The sequence below is a fragment of the Carcharhinus amblyrhynchos genome, chromosome 6 (genome assembly GCF_965287045.1).
Source record: "Carcharhinus amblyrhynchos chromosome 6, sCarAmb.v2.hapA, whole genome shotgun sequence".
Classification (NCBI taxonomy): Eukaryota; Metazoa; Chordata; class Chondrichthyes; order Carcharhiniformes; family Carcharhinidae; genus Carcharhinus; species Carcharhinus amblyrhynchos.
In genome coordinates, this window is record NC_137329.1 from 107,938,278 (window position 1) to 107,959,648 (window position 21,371).

Genomic DNA, 21,371 nt, shown 5'->3' on the forward strand with positions numbered 1-21,371 from the left:
TCTATGTCCGGAGTGCCAAAAGAACTGACACACCTGTCTAAGTACAAGCTGGGGCTTCCTGATTGGACCATCAATTTGGCCCTTAATCAGGGAGTTCATATTCAAACAGGCCAACCTCAATTGCCTGATTAAAGTAATTACAGATAGGCACAATAAGAAGTCTCACAACATCAGGTCAATATCAATACCATTCATCTGACGAAGGAGCAGTGCTCTGAAAGCTAGTGATTTCAAATAAATCTGTTGGACTTTAACCTGGCGTTATGACTTTTCTTACTGTGTCCACCCAAATCAAATGCCGGCATCTCCACCTCATAATTGATTCTCTGAGAAGAACAAGATATTGGAAAATGTTCGCATCTCTCAGATTTATTTTTCTGATTAAATGCAACTAAGATTGAAGTTTTTGATAATGAGCGATTATTTTGTTTTACGGTAAATTGGTTTTATCTGATTTTTGATCCGAATTAAAGCCAAAGAAAACCCTCAAAAATCAGAAGATTTAGTAATGATAAGGCCTCACATTTATTATACAAGAAGAAGCAGATTAAACTGCCAAGCAGTTCCTGTTTACTGTTCTGAGTAACCTCCCAGGGAACATTAATGATTCCCACAGTACTATGACATATGATGCAGTCTTGATAAAACAGGTCCCCACTGATTTGCATTAATACATGCATGACATAGTGCTCTATGTGCCACATAACACTTTCAGTGCTGTGCAGCTGCCATAGCCAAACAAAAATATTTATAGACATTAAAAAAAGGATAGTGCAAATTAAATTTCTACATCGTATCCCATACATAACTTTCGTAGGATTCTCATATAATCCATAATCAAATTGAATAGCAAGATGGGTCTGAGCAAATGAATGGCCTATACGTATGCTTGTGGCTTCAATAAAGCAGGAGTAAAGATCTTGCAATCATTTGATCTCTAATGCAAGCTCAATGGCTATACACGATTTAATTAAAAAAAGACCAGAAATGGATGCCTTGAAGACTTTAATGGCTCAGGACGTATTCCAGATCTAAATGGTTGTCAGATAAAGTGCAGAGTGGATAGATTGTGAGACCTAAGGCATTGCCATTATATGGGACAGGTTCCTGTCCATCATCATTTGTTTGTTCATAAAGCCAACTACGTCATTCCTTTGAAAACCCCTGACTGCTTTGTATTTACTCCCTCCTATCCATTATTCCCAATGTATCTTGATAAGAGATATAACATGACTGTTGGACAGAAGTAGGGAAGGTTTAGACATTCCAAGGTGTTTCATCTAATCTGGTATCTGATGCTGGGAGCACAGAGGAGTATGCAGGTAAGTCAGAGTTACCATTTTGAATGCTTTGAAATGTCAGTCTACCAAGCAAATATTATAAACTTGAAACTAGTTGAACAGATATTAACACGAAAGAGTTAAGGAAGGGACAAGGTACCTGTATATATACATAATTAATTTTGTCTTTCACATAACACTTGTGGAAAAATGCATTTTTAATGTGATGATTTTCACATCATCAATAGAATTAGGTTTTACTGGTTTAATGGTAAAATCAATAGCAGTATATATTAGAGAGGAATAATCAGTAAACTAACAAAATTATCTCCAATGTTGAAACTCTACTTTGTTTCAAATGTATTTAAAAATTAATTTGCAATGGCTTTTATTTCATAATTGAAATGTTTGTACCAAAAATAAATATTTTCAGTTTTATTCAAACAACAATTGCTGACATTTCTCTTGTAGGATTTCTGGAGTGTACAGTGCATTTCCAATAGTGACTGCTAATGTATTGGGTGGGAGTTTACAAAGAATGATTCATCTCCTTAAGCGCCAGCATGTCAGAAGTGTCTGAGAAGGGAGATTTGCCAGAGAGAGGAGAGAAGGTATGTAAGTACTGGAATAAGATCAGCATAGGTATAGAGTCACAGAATCATACAGCGCAGAAAAGGCCTTATGCTCATCAAGTCTGCACCAACAATAACTACCACTAAAGTCATGCTAATCTCATTTTCCAACACTTGTCCCATGTCTTTAAATGTTATGATATTTCAAGTGCTCAAATATTTTTGAAAAGTTGCAAGGTTTCAGGCTTTCACTACCTTCCCAGGCAGTGCATTCCAGATTCTCATTACCCTCTGAATGGAACAGCCTTTTCTCAAATCCCTTCTGAATCTCTTGCCCCTTACCCTAAAACTATGGTCCCTTGTGATTGAGAACAGCTGTTCCCTACCCACTTTGTCCATACCCCTCATAATCTTAGACACCTCAATCAGGTTCCCCCCCCCTTAGCCTTCTCTGTTTCAAAGAGGAAAGAGCAATGTGGGAAGAAACTTGAAGGAGTTAATATTGATGTTGCGAATGCTTTGGGCTCAGGGGAGAGGCAATCAGTGTGTGCAAGCATCCAAGGGGAGACAACAGGGCTTAGGAAGGAGATCAAACAAGGTACTTGAGCCTGTGAAAGAGTTTAGCTTATCACAGGATCCTGGAGACAAACTAATGGGTTTGAAGAAGTGTGATGGAAATTTGGTGTTTTATCGGGCCAAGAAAGCAAAATCAGTGTGTTAGATTTTCTGGAAGAGAGATTAATAATTGTTGAAGACAAAGTTACCGCGTTAGGAGAATATACAAAAGAGAGTTTTCCCCCCAAGAGTTTTGTGAGAAAAAGCAAGATGATTTGGGGGGTTGCAGTGGTGGGGGGGGGGGGGGGGGGGGGGACGGTGGGGGGGGTGCGAATTACTTAGGCCTCTGAATGTTAGAGACAACCTACTGTATTTTCAAGGAAGGTGAGGCAATTGCTGCAGAATCTGAAAGGAAAAGGCAGGAATAAAAGTAGATCCACATTTTAATCAAAGGCTGAAAATTATTATGAATGCTGTCTGACTTAAAGGCAAGATCAGTTATGGAACGCTTAAGAAATAATTGTTATGGAAAAAATATTTGATTAGGGCTGTTGTAGAGTCTGGAATTCCTCAGCTGTACAGCCTGTTTAGGTAGAATTTGGAAGATAGCCAAGCCAGGGGGATTGAGGGCTTGAGAAAGAAAAAAATGTGTTTGTTAAAGTTTGGGGGAGTGATTGAGAGAGACAGAACGTATTTGGTAGCTTGAAATTTATAGGCAGTGTGCTTGGGTTTCTGGGACAAGAGGCAACAGATGGCAAAATAATTAATCCCTATCACGCAGAGATTGTGAAGCTGAATCCTACTGAGAAGGTCTTGTCCTAGACTTAGTTGCACACAAACTAACTGCTTCAGAAACAATGTGCAAGTGGGTCTGAATCTGGGGTCATTATGAGTTCAGTGTAATTAAAATGGAATGGACAGTTGTACTAGTGGTATAATGTGGGTGTTACGACAGATTCCGAGGTGGGGTCCACTAATTTGTTAACTTCCTGAATGGTACCCCAATTTAGTTATGTCCATGGTTGAGGTGGTATAAGCTGACTTCCTTTTGCGATTCAATGCCCCCTTCCCCCTGTCCCCATCAGCTGATCATAACACGATTGATTTAAAAGAAATTCCTTCCCCTATGGATACCTTTTCCTAATCCAAATGCATTTACTTTTTAGAAGAAGCCAATTTAACAGGGATTTCTTGAGTCAAAGAAAGAGTAAGTTTATTAGTTACTAAAAAACCCTGAGAAAGTAATAAAGAACATAACACGCATATTCACACATTGATCAGATAAGAAGTTGAAAGTCCAGATAAAAGGAAGAAAAATATACGCTCACACACAAGTCTTTGGCTTCGGTGTGAGCATAGATGGTGGTACATTGCAGTCATTAAGTTGGGTGATTTGAGTAGACTTTGGCAGGTTAGCAGTTGGTTTGGAGACAGTGGCTGGAATTCTACCACCTTGCCCACCACAGAATAGGAACAGGCAAGGGGTGGACAATGGAAATGTCTATTGACCTCAGGTGGAAATTTCCAGTCTTGCTCGAGTGAGGCTGTAACATCCAGTCCAGTAGATTCTGCAGAGTGGCTGAAGAGTTGTTCTATTTCCTATCAATGGTGGTTGCTGCTGAGCTTTCTTCCATGATGTGGAGATGCCAGCATTGGACTTGGGTAAACACAGTAAGAAGTCTCACAACACCAGGTTAAAGTCCAACAGGTTTATTTGGTAGCAAAAGCCACTAGCTTTTGGAGCGCTGCTCCTTCGTCAGGTGAGTGGGAGTTCTGTTCACAAACAGAGTATATAAAGACACAAGCTCAGTTTACAAAATAGTGGTTGGAATGTGAGCTTTTACAGGTAATCAAGTCTTAAAGGTACAGACAGTGTGAGTGCAGAGATGGTTAAGCACAACTGAGAGAGATTTGTATTGTCTCCAGCCAGGACAGTTAGTGAGATTTTGCAAGCCCAGGCAAATCATGGGGGTTACAGATTGTGTGACATGAACCCAAGATCCCAGCTGAGGCCGTCCTCACGTGTGTGGAACTTGGCTATCAGTCTCTGCTCAGCGACTCTGTGCTGTCGTGTATCGTGAAGGCCGCCTTGGAGAACGCTTACCCGAAGATCAGAGGCCGAATGCCCATGACTGCTGAAGTGTTCCCCGACAGAAAGAGAACACTCTTGCCTGGTGATTGTCCAGCGGTGTTCATTCATCCGTTGTCATAGCGTCTGCATGGTCTCCCCATTTCTTCCATCCAGAGAAAGAAAGAGGGAGAGACCTTTTGTCTGCAAGCTTTTTGCAAGGTTGACTGACTGCTCATTCTCACTCCTGTGTCACACACACACTCTGACCACCAGCACTAGTACACATCAATCAGGTTTGCAGCTTGCTTTCTTTCCCTGTAACTATGTGTTCCTAAAAGGGAACAAACAACATGCCTTTTGCCTCCAAGTTTTCTTTGAACTCAGACCATTTCCACATTCTGAGACATAGATCAGCAGGTTTCGGATAGCTGAAGGGGTGTAACAATCAGCCTTCATTGTTTCTACAACTACAGCTGATTAAAGTTCAGCTTTTTGCATTTTCCTATCTGCCCTTTCAAGTATTTCTGCTCGTATTTGAAAAACACATCTCCCTTATGAAGTTCAATATGTCCTAATCAATTCAGGGCTGTAATGCATCATAATGACACTCCAATTTTTGGGTGGTTTGAAGTATAACTAGAGAGGTGCCTGACAGGACAAATAACACCTCACAATTTTAATGTATTCTTCTTATGGCCAAACTGTTAAAAGAATGAGAAAAGTGGGTGGCACAGTGGCACAGTCATTAGCACTGCTGCCTCACAGCACCAGAGACCCGGCTCAATCCCTGACTTGAGTCAGCGTCTGTGCAGAGTCTGCATGTTCTCCCTGTGTCTGTGTGGGTTTCCTGTGGGTGCTCCAGTTTCCTCCCACAGATCAAAAGATGTGCTGGTTAGGTTCATTGGCTGTGCTAAATTTCTTCTCAGTGTACCTGAACAGGAGCCGGAGTGCAGCGACTGGGGGATTTCCACAGTAGCTTCATTACAGTGTTAATGTAAGCCTACTTGTGATACTAATAAATGAATTTAAAAATATATTAATTTGGTAAAATGATAAATATGATAGGTTTAATTGTGCTCTATATTTCTTTGCAACCTTTTGACAGATTTGGAAAGAAACCCATTAGGATTTAAGTCCATTGAAACAACTTCTCAAATGATGATTATTGCCAACAATTAAATGTCATGTGATTACATCATGTTCCTAAAACATCATCGTCCTAAAATATGTAAGAGCTATGGCAGATATCCACAGCAGAATTGTAGAACTTTATCCAATCTGTGGGTTGTGGAATTGCTGAGCTCCATCTGTTACATGCTGCCAGGATCATTCAGCTCCAGACCTCATTACAATCTTGGAAAAAGACCCAAATTCCAGAGGTGAGGTGAGAGCTACTGCCCCTCACATCGAGGTAGTATTGACCTCACGTGAAACTAAAGGACCCAGCAAAATTGAGTTCAATGTGAATTAGGAGGAAAACTCTCCCTTGGTTTGAGTCATGCCTAACAAAAAGGAAGGTGGTTGTTTTGGTTGGATGCCAATCATCTCAGCCCAAGGACATTACTGCAGGAGTTCCCTCAGGATTGTGTCCTAGGCTCAGTCATCTTAAATTCTTCATCAATGAGCTTCCCTCCAACATCAGGTCAGACGTTGTAGAGTGTTTAGTTCACAACTCCTCAGATAATGAAGTAATCCATGCCTGCATGCAGCTAGAAGTCTCACAACACCAGGTTAAAATCCAACAGGTTTATTTGGAATCACAAGCTTTCGGAGCTCTTCTTCTTCACCAAGTGAGCTCCGAAAGCTCGTGACTCCAAATAAACCTGTTGGACTTTAACCTGGTGTTGTGAAACAAATTACTGTGCCCACCCCAGTCCAATGTTGGCATCTCCACATCGTGCACGCAGCAAGATATGGACATCATGGAGGCTGGGGCTGAGAAGTGGCAAGTACAAGTGCAAAAGACAATAACCACATCAAACAGGAGAGCGTCTAATCACCTCTGTATGGAGTGGGCGGGGGTCACCATCATCATTAACCAGAAACTGAACTGGACCAGCCACAGAAATGCATGGGGGGTGGGTGATTTTCCAGTTCTGCCCACCACGGGAATGGTAGAGGCTGGGACACAGACCATGCAAAGGTCCATTGATCTCGGGTAGGATTATCCAACCATGGGGTGAGTGTGGCTGGAAAATTTCACCCGTTGGCTCTCCATAGATGCTGTCGGACCTGCTGAGATTTTCCAGCATTTCCTGTTTTTGTTTTCAGATTCCGCAGTATTTTGCCTTAGCTGCTTGATGGCTGGTACGAAAACGATGGGCTGAAGGGTCTCTTTGCCGCAAGACCCAACTTTCTATGGATAAAATGTAACTGGCAGGGGATAACTGGTGTCCGCTTCCTTCCGTTGCCGCTGGGAGTGTCTCTCCATGCAGAGAAGGTGACATCAGCACTCTCTGAATTTTGGGTGAAGTTTGCGAAGTGCGGGCGAAAGTTTGGGTAAAAGATGCGATTAAAATGCCTGAGGGCGAGCCGGTTGCATTTGGCGAGACTGTGGTGGGATGCAGAGCAGGGAAAGATTGCACTCTCTGGGAGCGGCGAGCTGGCTGCGGGAGGAGGAATCGCGGAGAGGTTCAGAGCCAAGCCCGCCTTCCAGCGCTCTTGCAGCGGCTACAGGACCGCCTGGCTCCGCTCGCTTGCGCCTGGCCAGCTCCCCTGGCAGCGAGGGTTACACCGCTCTGCCAGCTGCCCGGCACTGGATCTGCGGGCAAGTTACGAGACAGCATTTCGCAAATCCATCCAGGAACCAGAAGAATTCTGGAGTCAGTGCGCTCAAGATATCTCGTGGTTCAAGCCATGGCAAAAGACTCTGGACTTTTCTAACCCACCTTCTGTGCGCTGGTAGGTTCTGACTCTAAACTTTAAAAAGCCTGTGCTTCCTTAGCTACTTGGTTAGTGATAATTACCACCCTCCACCCGGGTAACCTGTAGCGCTTTAATAACTTGGATTCATAAAAAAATAACTTGGACATCACTAAATTAACCTGAATTAATTTTAACCCAAGGAGTGGTTCAGATGGCAGGGAGTCACCTGTAGTGTCAGTATAGAAATTAAAACTACAGACTGTGCCTATCATTCTCCATATCATGTTGAACTTTTAAAAATTATTTTACCACCATCCACTTCATCCACCAGTGAAAATTTCCTGGGGGAAGAAAGTGGGGGGCAAGCTTGTTAAATAACAAGGACTTTTGTTGCACCTTTGACTGGAGGGGTGATCCAGTCAGCTGCTTTCCCACATTCCTTTGCATTTTACTTTTTCCAAAATCGTAGAATCCCTACACTGCAGAAGGAGGCCATTCAGCCCATTGTGTCTGCACCAATCACAATCCCACCCAGGCCCTATCCCCGTAAGCCTACTTATCTACCCTACAAATCCTCCTGACATTAAGGGGCAATTTAACATGGCCAATCAACCTAACCTACACATCTTTGGAGTGTGGGAGGAAACCAGGGCACCCAGAGGAAACCCACGCAGACACAGGGAGAACGTGCAGACTCCAGACAGACGGTGACCCAAGGCTGGAATTGAATCCGGATCCCTAGCACTGTGCCACTGTGTCACCCAACATTTTACCACTTTTTAAAGCTGTTACTCATCCTGTTTTCACCAGTGCTTTTGTCAATACATCCCATGTGGTAATGAGTCTTTTTTTTTAAAAAAAGGTTTCTCATTTTTCTTCTGGTGGTTTTCAATGTGTACAGTTTAGTTTATTTAATAGTGTCACATGTAGGCTTACATTAACACTGCAATGAAGTTACTGTGAAAATCCTCCAGTCACAACACTCTGGCGCCTGTTCAGGCACACTGAGGGAGAATTTAGTATGGCTAATGCACCTAACTAGCACATCTTTCGGACTCTGGGGGAAACCGGAATGCCCAGAGGAAACTCGTGCACTTGAGGAGAAGATGTAGGCTCTGCCCAGTGACCCAAGCCGGTAATCGAATCCGGGTCCCTGGCGCTGTGAGGTAGCAATGTTAACCACTGTGCCACCGTGTTGCCCAGAATTGACTGTCCAGTTGTCTGTTAGATTCTGTCACTTGTGTATATTTGTCTCTGAAGTTAAGCCATGAGCTCAGAGGGATGAGTATGATGCATTTGGCCCAGATATTGCGGTGGTAATGACAGAGAAACTGTTATCAGTCGCTGCCACTACTCCATTGAAATTGAGCCTGCACATGAGTGGAGTAATGTGGAAAATTCTGTGAATGATGTTGTTCTTTTCCAGAGGGTCTGGCGCTGAGGCACCCCCAGTTTTGCAGTCAGTGGAAATCAATTAAATTGAGGAGACCTATTCCCATTCTGTTGGCTTATTACCGATTATGGCCTCCCAATGTAGGCCTTCCTGCCTGACGAGCAGCCCATCAGCCATGCTGTGCAGCTGTTTTTAAGGCCCTCTTCCTTAAAAAAAAATCCTGTCAGTAAATTTGACAAGATGTCTGTGTTAGCCAAATTTCTGCATATCCTGAATACAACACACCTGCCACCCCCTCCCAGCCTGCTGTCTCCTCTGGGCCACAATGTCCAAATTCAGAGCACAAAGTTACACCCTTGCCATCCTTGTGTCAACACCAGCCATATTGCTTATCCAAATGACAATCTACATTTCCTCAATTCAGTTGAACGAGTGATCTATGACATTTCCACAGAGTGCAGAAGCAAAATGGAGCCGAGACATTGGCCAGAATTCTTCAGCTGTTCATGCCTTGCAAACAAGGACAGAGAATTTGATGCCCAGCGGGACCTGAGAATCCCACTGGCATGAACGGCCAGAGAATTCCAGCCACTATCTACAATCCCGCACTCTTGATGTATGGGAAACAAATATGGAAACGTGCTGCTTAGCAGATAGGAAGCAAAGAGTTGGCATAAGTGAGTCTTTTTCCAATTAACAGGCAGTGAGTAGTGGGGTTCTGTAGGGATCTGTGCTCGGACCCCCAACTGTTCACATTTATTCATGATTTGGAAGAGGGAACTAAATGTATTATCTCCAAATTTATAAAGAATACAAAGCTAGGTGGAGGGTGAACTATAAGGAGGATGCAGAGATGCTTCAATATGATTTGGACAGGCTGAGTGTTTGGGCATATGTATGGCAGATGCAGTACAATAGGGCTAAATGTGAGATAATCCACTTCGGTAGCAACAATAGGAAGGCAGATTATTATTTGAATGGGTATAAATTCAGGGAAGTAAATACACAGTGAGACCTTGGTGTCCACGTGCATCAGTCGCTGAAAGTGAGTAGGTATAGCAGGCAGTAAAAAAGGCAAGTGGTATGATGGCCTTCATAGCAAGAGGATTTGAGTATAGGGATGGGGATGTTTCACTGCAATTGTATAGGGTGTTGTTGAGGCCACACTTGGAGTGCTGTGTGCAGTTTTGGTATCCTTATCTGAGGAAGGATATCCTTGCTATAGAGGGAGTGCAGCAAAGATTTAGCAGGCTGATTCCTGCAGTGGCAAGGTCTGTCATATGAGGAGAGACTAAGTTGGTCAGTATTGTATTCATTGGTGTTTAGAAGAGTGAGAGGGGATCTGGGGATCTCATAGAAACTGATAAAATTCTAACAGGATTAGAAGGATGAATTCAGAAAGAATGCCCCCAATGGTGGGGGAGTCTAGAATTAGGGATCATAGTTTGAAGATAAGGGGTAAACCTTTTAGGACTGAGGTGAGGAAAAAGTTCTTCACTCAGAGTGGTGAATCTGGAATTAACTACTACAGAAAGCAGTTAAGGCCAAAACATTGTATGATTTCCAGAAGAAATTAGATGTAGCTCGTGGAGCTAAAGGGATCAAAGGATATGGGGGGAAGTAGGGATCAGGATATTGAATTTGTTGATCAGTCATCTAAATAAATGGTGGGGCGGGCTTGACGGGCTGAATGGCCTACTCCTGCTTCTGTTTTATATGTTTCTATGACTGGTGCAAGGCTGTCATTGTGATGGCACCTGTCATTGAAGGCAAGCACACGTTCTCATTAATTACAGGAGAGATCCGGGCTTGCAGACTCTGAACACACTAACAGCTACTCAAAGTCCCTTCCAATGGACTGCTGGGTGGTGCCAATGACTACTGGTTTCAACTTTGCAGAATATTGCAATGTCCTTTGACACAGAGAATGTGAACTAGGGACATGTGTGCAGGGATCTAAAAGGCAACAGGTTCATTAGCAATGAAAACAGCACCAATTGAACGTAAAGGCAGGGGAGGTTATCATTGATTGCAATAAATAGTTGGAGAGATGGGTGGAGCACAACCTTAAGTTGTAATCTCAGGAGAAAGCTGTTATCGAGGAAGCTCTGGATGCCTTAGAAAATCTGCCTGTTGTGGTTGGATTGGCCACTGAATCCACAGTGGAGGAGCTCATCAAAGGTTATTGACTTGGTTACCATGAGTAAAGCTCCAGGTACTGAAGCTGTACTGCCTCAGCTCACCAAAGACAGGAAATTGGCATTCCTGCAGCATCTGCACAAACTTCTCTGTCTCTGCTAGAGGAAGGGGGCAGTGTCCCAGGGTATGCCTGTTGCAAAGATTGCCACCTTGTACAAGAACAAGAGGAACCAGAGTGACTGCAACAATTACTTAGGCATCCCCCTGCTGGGATTCATGGGAAAAGTATTTGCCTTGTTGCCCTTGTTAGACTGCAGATCCTGGTGGAACACACTTACCGCAAATCCCAGTGTGGTTTCAGAATTGGAAGATCTACAGTTGACATGATCTCCTCAGTTCAGCAGCTGCAAGAGAAATACCATTTACAAGGGAGTCTTTGCGTATTGCCGCTATTGAACTCACCAAGGCATTTGACCATGTGAGCAAACAAGGTCCATTAATGCTGTGGGAGAAAATGGACTGCCTTTGAAGCTGGTTAGTGTGATTTCCTCTTTTGGCGACATGATGGTCAAGGTCAGAAATGATGAGACAACATTGGAATTCTTTGAGATCAACAGTGGGGTTATGTAGGGTTGTGTTCTGGCACTGACATTCTTTGACATGTTTTGCTGCTGTCATATACCTTCAGGCCATTCACACAGAGTGCCTACTCATACACCAGAACTGAGATGCAAGACAAAGGTGCACCAAGTCCTCATCAAAAATTTGTTCTATGGTGGCGATGCAGCACTAGTAATCCATGCTGAGGAACACCTTCAATGGCAATAGTCTCTCATCTTATGCATGTTTGGATTAAACATGGGCATCAGGAAGACAATCACCTTAGTCCAGGATATTACCATACCACTATATCTGCACTGACAATGTGATGCTGGAAGCTGTTGATAGTTTCATGTACCTAGGCTCCGTAATCACCAGCAATCATGTCACTTGATCTGAAATACACAAGCACATTGAAAAATCGGGATTTATTATGTCCAAGTATGTAGAACAACACTTCGGCTGAGAACACCAAACTGCAAGCCTATCAAGCCTGGGTCTTCAGCACATTCCTCTACAGTGGTGAGACCTGGACAACACAGGTTCACCAAGAGAAAAGGCTGAATAGTTCCAGCCTTCGTGGTCTCAGAAGTATATTCAGTATCTCTTGGCAAGACAAGATTACCAACTCAGAGGTCTTGGAGCGTGCTAAATCCATCAGCAGATATGCATTGCTAAGCTAATGATGTCTGCACTAGTTTGGACAAATTCATATTGTGATTGATGATGGTTGTATACAGTTAGGGGCAAAATCAGAAGCTCCAAGGCATATTATGAAATTAAACTAAACCCCAACGATTTTTGATTCTGGCATTAGTGTGATCAGAAAGTGTTTCACTCCAGGTGTGATTCTATTGATCCACTAGGAAGCTTTTATTAAAACAAGCTTTATTTAACAATATAGTTTAACTATAACAAAAATAATTAGTGTAACTTTTACCAATTGAAATACTTAACATGGCAAGATATAATTTTTAACTGCTTGCCTATTTCTACTTGTTCCAATTTAAGCAATATCCCTCATAGCCTTAAACTCCTCTTCAGAATCAGTTTGCAAAACACACAGGCTTACGTGGGTTGCCAGTCCTCAAGCCTTTTAACATCTCTGGAGGGAGATACCTATTTTCCAGAAAGTTCTGGACTTCAGTCTCCAGAGAGAGAGAGAAAAGCTGCTACTTCTTGCAAATCCAAAACAGAAACTGCTTGCTTTCTTCCTCTGCAAATTTAAACCCTCCCGTTAGTACATGGTGTGCTGTTGTCAATCAATCTAATTAAACCCTACTTTGAAATCCCAGGGTTCAACCCAAAAAGTAAACAAAACTGCATTAAGTCAGATTAAAACAAACACCCGAATATCTAGGATCAATTATACTTCTGCATCCTCAGCAGGTGGTCTTCCTGGAGCAGACAAAGCAGCACCATAATTAGAACTGAAGTTTAAAAAATTTCCTTCACAGGAACCATGGTATAAATACATTTCTTTTGTTACAATACCTAAAGACCTTGGCGAATTGTCCAAGGCATGCATATCTGCTGCAAGGACACCTGCAAGTGAGATATGAATGTGATGGGCATTGACACTGATAATTGGAAGTCGGTTGCCTATGGCTGTGCCCTCTGGAGATTGACTGTTTGGAAGGTTATTGGAAGAGGTGAGCAGAAATGAAAAGCACAGTGGCCAGGAAGAGGGCCCAGGGAAGAAAACAGGCCTGTTGTGCATCTTCTCAACCATTTGTCTTCCTCTGTGGCAGAGACTTCTATGCCGGAGTGGGGCTCCTGAGCCACACCGAGTGATTCTTAATACAGTGTTGTCTGTGCCGTTCTGTGCAACTGTCATATGAGATGGAAGGCAGTAATTTCCAATTAGCTACAGGGCATTGTGGGCACGACCTTTACTCAGATTGCTTATGGGAGTGACCAGAACTGCTGTTCCTGAGACAATGTGGAAAATAACCTGGAAACTCCAATGGAGTTGTACCTGAGAAGTTGGAATGGGGCACCTGGATGTTTCCGCATTTGGTAACACACAATTTCTTGAGAACAAGCAAGACAGAACACCTTGTAAGTTCTGTGTTAAAATGTAGTAGTTTTGTGAATCCACCATCCATATCTTCAAAAGAAAAGATAAACATAGCATGGACATACATAAATGTTTAGGGGAATCTTGGTTGACGGGTTTGTTGCAAAAATGACTAATGTCCTGATAGACTAAATCTAACCCACAGCACATAAATCACCATGGCTTGTTATCAGTATGCTAAAGGGTCTGTTTTTTAATATTCCTTCACGAGATGCAGACATCACTGATAAGGCCAACATTTGTTGACCATCTCTAATTCCCCTTGAACTGAGTGGTTTGCTATACCATTTCAGAGGACAGTGTGAGTTACATGTGGGCCAGACGTTGTAATGATGGCAGATTTCCTTCCCTAAGGGACATTATGACAATCGATGACAGTAACATGGTCAGCATTACTGAGATTACCTTTCAATTCCACGTTTAATCAATTGGATTTAAATTCTACTAGCTGCGGTGATGAGATTTGAACATATGTCCCCAGATCAATAGCCTGTCCTATGGATTGCTAGTTTGTTGACATTAACACTATGCTGTCGCTGTAAAAACAACAGATGAGTCAACCATTGCAACACCATGGCAAACAAATGGTCAGATATCAGTAGTCTTTACAGAGATAAGGTTATTTGTCATTAGACAGAGGTCTAAATTGAGCGTAGACTCCCAGCCTTTCTTAGAACTGGAAGAGGAGAATCTGAGACAACTGTATTTTTGCATCAAGTTGGACGAAGGCAGACAGCCTTTCACTTCAACGTGGGCAGAAAAAAACACTACATCCACATTACTCACAGGAAACAGTTGTAATCATTACATAAGTTCTCTAATTTGCTCGGCCCCATTTTTTATAGTGGCGTCCAAAATGCAGTCCAGTACAGTGAATGCTGGAAATGCTGTGGAATTTGAGGTTGACCTTGCAGCTAGCACAAGTGAAGCTCAGAGTAAATATCAAATAATAAATATTTCATGCTCATGTGCTGGAAATGTCACAGGATCAGGACATATTATTAGACACCAGCAGATAGAAACACAGAAAATAGAAGCAGGAGTAGGCCATTTGGCCCTTCGAGCCTGTTCCAACTCCTGTTCCAACTCATTATGATCGTGGCTGATCATTAAATTCAATATCCTGATCCCCCTCTCCCCCTCCGTATCCCTTGATTTCTTTAGCCCCAAGAGCTGTATCGAATTTTTTAAAAAATCATGCAGTGTTTTGGCCTCAACTACTTTCTGTGGTAGTGAATTTCCCACATTCACCACTCTCTGAGTGAAGAAATTCCTCCCCACGTCAGTCTTTATCCTCAAACTCTGACCCCTAGTTCTGGACTGCCCCACCATCGGGAACATATCCTAATGAAGTGCTGAAAGGTGTTAACTTCTGTGCTTTATTCCTGTATGAGCTTCACCTCATCCAGAATAACACTGCGTCCATCCTATCTTGCTTCATTTACTCATCAACATTACCCTCCATAACCTCTGTTGATTCTCAGTGCCCCCAAAACCACAAGCTGAATATTGTAATCATTGTGTTTAAATTGTTTAAATTGCTTCCAGGCCCCCCCCCATCCCACAAAACTGTCTGGGCAGGATTTTCCGGCTGCACTCGCCCCAAGGCTGGAAAATCCCGCCCAGTGGACCTTCGCATGTTCCTGTCCTGCCTGCTATGATTCCCGTGGAAAATTCCACCCTCTGATTCATCCCATCAATGGTGGATATGCGTTTAGCCACTTCAGCCTGATGTGCTAGAATTATTTCCCTAAATCACATGGTCTCTCCACCTCCCTCTCTGCTTTTGAGACAACTCTCAAAATCTACCCCTATCGCCAGATCTTTAGTCATTTTCTTTAAATGCTTTTGTTCTTGGACTCAGCACCAATTGCATCCCTGTGAAGCTTCTTCAAATGTTTCCCCCCCCCCCCCAGGTTAAAGGTGCTATATAAATGTAGTATTGCATTTCATTTCTATTTAAACATGTCACCTTTTTATAACAAGGTTTCGATTCTCTGGCCCATGAAACATGATGAGCAACTGATGCCGGTTCTGTTGCCAACATGAATGGTGCATGTTTATGAACTCCCAGAAATTGGCTGGGAGCCTGGACGCTAGGATGACAAACATCCCCCCCCTCCCCGCCCCCCCTCTCTCTCCTTTCCAAGTTATTGACCTTTCTAGGTCACTTGCAGGAAAGTTGTTCAAAACAATTAAGAGTGCGTATAGTTAAAACAAGACTAATGCCATGACTTCTTGAGAGCAGACAGCCATGCAGTTCCTGGAACTAGTGAAGGAGAATAAGGTTATAAGCCTCCTCCAACCTCACATCTAGTATCCAATGCTTTTCGTACTGTAAGTCCTCATTCATTCACATACACTCCCCGCACACAAGATGACAAAGCAGTATTTCAGCACTACACACTGAATTTCAGGCACATGTAGCTGTTTTGTAAGGAATCGCATACTATGAGCATTGTAAAATACCTAAGATTGTATGAACTTGTAAAATTGAAGGAGGTGGCAAGGCCTGTGGGGGGGCTTATGCCCAAAGGCTGAGAAATCTTTTGGAACTTCACAGATAACAACATGCATTGAAACAATTAGGAGTAGAAGTAGGCCTGGTTGGCCCCTCAAGCCTGCTCCACTGTTCAATAAAATCACAGCTGATCTGTAAGACTGAACCTCCGCTTCGCATTCCTGCCTACCCCTAACAATCTTTCAATCCCTTGATAAAGAATCCATCCAGTTAGAGTCATAGAGTCACAGAGCTCTACAGCATGGAAACAGGCCCTTCGGCCCAACTTGTCCATGCTGCCCTTTTTTCCAAACCTCTAAGATAGTCCCATTTGTCTGCATTTGGCCCATATCCCTCTATACCCATCTTACCCAAGTAATTGTCTAATTGCTTTTTAAAAGACAAAATTGTACCTGCCTCTACTACTACCTCTGGCAGCTTGTTCCAGATACTCACCACCCTTTATGTGAAAAAAATTGCCCCTCTGGACACTTTTGTATCTCTCCCTCTCACCTTAAACTATGCCCTCAAGTTTTCGACTCCCCTACCTTTGGGAAAAGATCTTGACTATCTCATTGATCTATGCCTCTCGTTATTTTATAGACCTCTATATGGTCACCCCTCAGCCTCCTACTTTCCAGAGGAAAAATGGCCCAGTCTATCCAGCCTGTCTTAATAATGTTCAGAAGCTCTACTTCCACAGCCTTTTGAGGAAGAGAGTTCCAAAGATTCATGACCTCTGAGAGAAAACAATTCTCATTTTTATCTTCAGTGGGCAACCCCTTATTTTGAAACCATGATCCCCAATCGTAGACTCTTCCACAAGAAGAAACATCCTTTCCACTTAAAGATTTCAATCGAAACACCTCTTACTCTCCTAAACTCCAGTTGATACAAGCCTAACTTGTCCAACATAAGACAACTTGCCATCCCTGGTATTTGTCTTGTAAAGTTTCTCTGAACTGCTTCTAATACATTTACATCTTTCCTTAAATAAGGAGATCACCAATATTGTACAAAGTACACCAATGTGGTCTCACCAGTGATTGTTTTAATGGAAGCATAAAGTCTCTTTGGGGGGGGATTTTATGGCCTTGCTTGACCGAGATTGGAAATTCCTGCCCGAGTTCAATGGACATTTTGGTTTTCCGCCCCTCGCCTGCTCCGATTCCGTGGCGGACGAGGCAGCACAATTCTGACATTAAGGCGCATGGGATACGAGGCCAGGTAGTTAGGTGGATTGAGAACTGGTTGGGAAATAGGAGACAGAGGGTAGATGTGAAGGGTACCTTGTCGGGCTGGAGGCCAGTGACCAGTGGTGTGCCGCAGGGCTCGGTACTGGGACCTCTCCTCTTTGTAGTCTACATAAATGACTTAGAAGAGGGAGTAGGTGGTGTGATCAGCAAGTTTGCTGATGACACCAAGATGGCAGGGTTGGCGGGTACAGAACTGGATTGTCAGGTGATACAACAGGATATAGATAGGTTGGTGCAGTGGGCAGATAGGTGGCAGATGGCATTTAATCCTGACAAATGCGAGGTGATGCATTTTGGAAGGAATAATGCAGAGAGGAGCTATGTGATAAAAGGTAGGCCGATTAGGAGTATAGACGTACAGAGAGACCTGGGAGTGCAGGTCCACAAATCCTTGAAGGTTGTGTCACAAGTGGAGAACGTTGTTAGGAAGGCTTATGGGATGTTAGCCTTTATAGGAAGGGGCTTAGAGTATAAAAGCTGCCGTCTAATGCTTCAGTTATACAGAACGTTGGTTAGACCGCATTTGGAGTACTGCGTCCAGTTCTGGTCACCTTATTACCGGAAGGACGTGGAGTCTCTGGAAAGGGTGCAGAGGAGGTTTACCAGGATGTTGCCTGGCATGGGGGGACAGGGTTACGAGGAGAGACTGAGGAGACTGGGGCTATTCTCCTTGGAAAGGAGGAGATTGAGAGGGGACATGATAGAGGTATATAAGATACTGAAGGGAATAGATAGAGTTAATAGTGAGAGACTGCTCCCTAGACTGGGTACGAACACAAGAGGTCATCACTTAAGGGTGAGGGGGGGGAGGTATAATTTGGAGGTAAGAGGAAGGTTCTTTACACAGAGAGTTGTGGGGGTCTGGAATGCGCTACCGAGTAGGGTGGTGGAGGCAGGCACGTTGGACTCGTTTAAGATGCAGTTAGATAGGCATATGAGTGAAACGGGAATGGAGGGATATGGTAGGGGCTATTAAATAGGGTTAAACCTCTGGAGACACCGGAAGGGCAGGCTGTATAACTAATATGTTTTGTCTTTATTCCACAGGTGGAGGTCCACCTCGTGTCAAGCGAGGGGCATGCACACGGCGGGTTGTGCGTGGGCTGCTCTTGGAAGTCCAGGAGTGGCCTAGTACTTCATGTCGGTGTGTGTGCTTGATCCTGGACCGATAGACGGGCTCCACAACAGCTCAGTGACTAGCACTGCTAGCTGTGCAGATACATGGATTTGGGCCTGTGTCTGTGGGAGTTTGCGCATTCTCCCTGTGGTTGCGTGGGTTTCCTCCGGGCGCTCCGGTTTCCTCCCACACCCCAAAGATGTGCTCTTAGGCTAATTGGTTTCCACCAAATTGACACTATTTCTTCCCTGAATCTGACTGAGTAGGGTCCCATTCGTAGACATGCAGGGTAGAATAGGTGTAGGGCGATGTGGCGGCGCGGACTCGTTGGGCCGAAGGGCCTGTTTCCCGTGCTGGGTTGTTCTTTGTTCTTTGTTAAATGAGAACATTCTTTTTCGCTTTTCTAATTACTCGCTGTAACTGCATAATAACCTTTTGTGATTTGTGCGCTATGACCGCCCCTCCCAGATCCCACTGAATCGCAGAGCCCTGCGATCTCTCACTATTTAGATAATATGGTCTTTTTAGTCTTCCTGCCAAAATGGCTCATATTTTGGCCCTGGAGGGAGTGCAGAGGAGGTTTACTAGGCTGATACCGGAGTTGAGGGGATTGAGCTATGAGGAGAGGCTGAATAAACTAGGCTTGTACTCGTTAGAGTTTAGAAGAATGAGGGGAGATCTCATTGAGACGTATAAGATGATGAATGGGATGGATAGGATAGAGGTGGAGAGACTCTTCCCGCTCAAAAAAGACAGTAGGACTAGGGGGCACAGCCTCAAGATAAAGGGGAGGCGGTTTAGAACGGAGTTGAGGAGGAACTTCTTCACTCAAAGGGTGGTGAATCTCTGGAATTCTCTGCCCATTGAAGTGGTGGAGGCTGCCTCGCTAAATATTTTTAAGAAGCGGGTTGATGGGTTCTTGATAAGAGAGGGGATTAAGGGTTATGGGGAGAGGGCGGGAAAGTGGAACTGAGCCACAACAGATCAGCCATGATCTTATTGAATGGCGGGGCAGGCTCGAAGGGCTAGATGGCCTACTCCTGCTCCTATTTCTTATGTTCTTATGTTCCTCCAGGTTGTTCAGTTTCCTCCCACAGTCCAGTGATGTGTGGATTAGGTGGATTGGCCATGCTAAATTGCCCCTTGGTATCAGGGGATTCTCAGGGTAAATACATGGGATTGTCGTTAATGCAGGCTCAATGGGCCGAATGGCCATCTACACTGTAGAAATGAAATTTGTTTTGTTTCAAATGTTACATGCATGCAGATGCAGAGTCTTTAGTTTTTTTCCCCTTTGTTCCTTTTGATGTTCTTAGATGTGTACTCTCTGTCCCTTCCTGTCATGGTCTGTTGATCATTTCCCATATTAAGCCCTTTCTCTCTTGCATTGTCGCTACATTTTGGTTCACCACATCTTCCCAGATTTGATCCTAGTCACCCATCCTCCTCCATCTTGCATCCTTGTTAGTGAAGGATGGATACAGTTATAGGCAAAAATATGACATAGAGCAGACCCAATTGTACATGGGAACTGAAGGCAGTTAGCTTTGTGAAGGTTAGGATAATGGGCATTACGTAGGGTCCATTAACCATCAAAGATGCCATATGTTACAACGAATGGGCCTGACAACTGTCCCATTGGTTAAAATTGATAATGCAAAAGAATAAGAAGATCAAAACCTGAGCCTGCAGTGATATTGTGAATGAGGCCTCTCTGCAATTGGCAACGAGCATTAATTGTAAGCCTTTTATTATTTTTGTGTAGCATCTAACCTTATCTGTTAATTTACTCTTAGAATTGTACTTCCTGTCTTTTGCTTTCACATTTTTGTTGATCATTCCCATACCAGTCCCTTTCTCTCTTACCTTGTCTCCACTCTTTGGTTTACCACATCTTCCCAAATTTGATCCCTTGAACCCATCTTGTGTCGCCCACATGGACATAGCATTGGTGAAGTCAGTGATTTTCCGCAAAAGCTGTTAGTGAAAGACAGAACATGAATGTGGGTGATCAGTTGGAATTGCAGGAGACACTGCTGCTCAGATGGGCAGCACTGCCGCCTCACAGCGCCAGGGACCCAGGTTCAATTCCGGCCTTGGGTGACTGTCTGTTTGGAGTTTGCATGTTCTCTGAGTGTGTGTGTGGGTTTTTTCTGGGTGCTCTGGTTTCCTCTCACACTCCATACATGTGCAGGTTAAGTGGATTGACCATGGTAAATTGTCCCTTAGTGTTCAAAGGTGTGTAGGTTAGGAGAATTAGCGGGGTAAATATATGGGATTATGGGGATAGAGCCTGGGTAAAATGTTCTGTTGGCTAGTCAGTACAGACTTGATGGGCCGAATGGCCTCCTTCTGCACTGTAAGGATTCTATGATTTTAAAGTTTATTTATTAGTCATAAGTTGCTTTACATTAACATCGCAATGAAGTTACTGTGAAAATCCCCTAGTCGCCACAATCTGGCACCTGCTCAGGTATACTGAGGGAGAGTTTAGTTTGGCCAATGCACCAAATCAGTTTTTCGGATTGTGGGAGGAAACCAGAGCACCTGGAGGAAACCCATGCAGACACGGGGAGTACATGCAAATGCCACACAGACAGTGACCCAAGCTGGAAATTGAACAAGGGCTTTGGCACTGTGAAGCAGCAGTGCTAACCACTGTGCCACCGTGCTGCCCCCATTTTAAGGCACATTCAGTGCCTCCTTCAGCTGCTATGCTTGATATTGCCCAGGTAAAACACAGTTGGTAGCTCAGTGTCATCTGTGGAGTCATTAAACAATATTTCAACTGCACTGTACAACCTTGGAGCATACATGGGGAGCCCATCATGGGTATGACATTAACTAAGTGACAGAAAGCAGAGAGTGATGATTAATGGATGTTTTCCAGACTGAAGGAAGGTATGTAATGGAATTCCCCAGAGGTCAGTGTTGGGATCCCTG

At 43.7% G+C, this 21,371-nt stretch overlaps 1 protein-coding gene across 1 annotated transcript in view; it reads left to right on the forward strand.

The window, feature by feature from the left end:
- The first annotated feature begins 6,662 nt into the window (after positions 1 to 6,662).
- acss3 (acyl-CoA synthetase short chain family member 3) overlaps positions 6,663 to 21,371 on the forward strand; it is a 69,505-nt gene continuing 54,796 nt past the window's right edge. Inside the window, exon 1 of the mRNA XM_080191156.1 lies at positions 6,663 to 7,379. Within this exon, the coding sequence (XP_080047282.1) occupies positions 6,985 to 7,379 (395 nt within the window). The 5' untranslated portion in view covers positions 6,663 to 6,984. The remainder of the gene's footprint in view (positions 7,380 to 21,371) is intronic.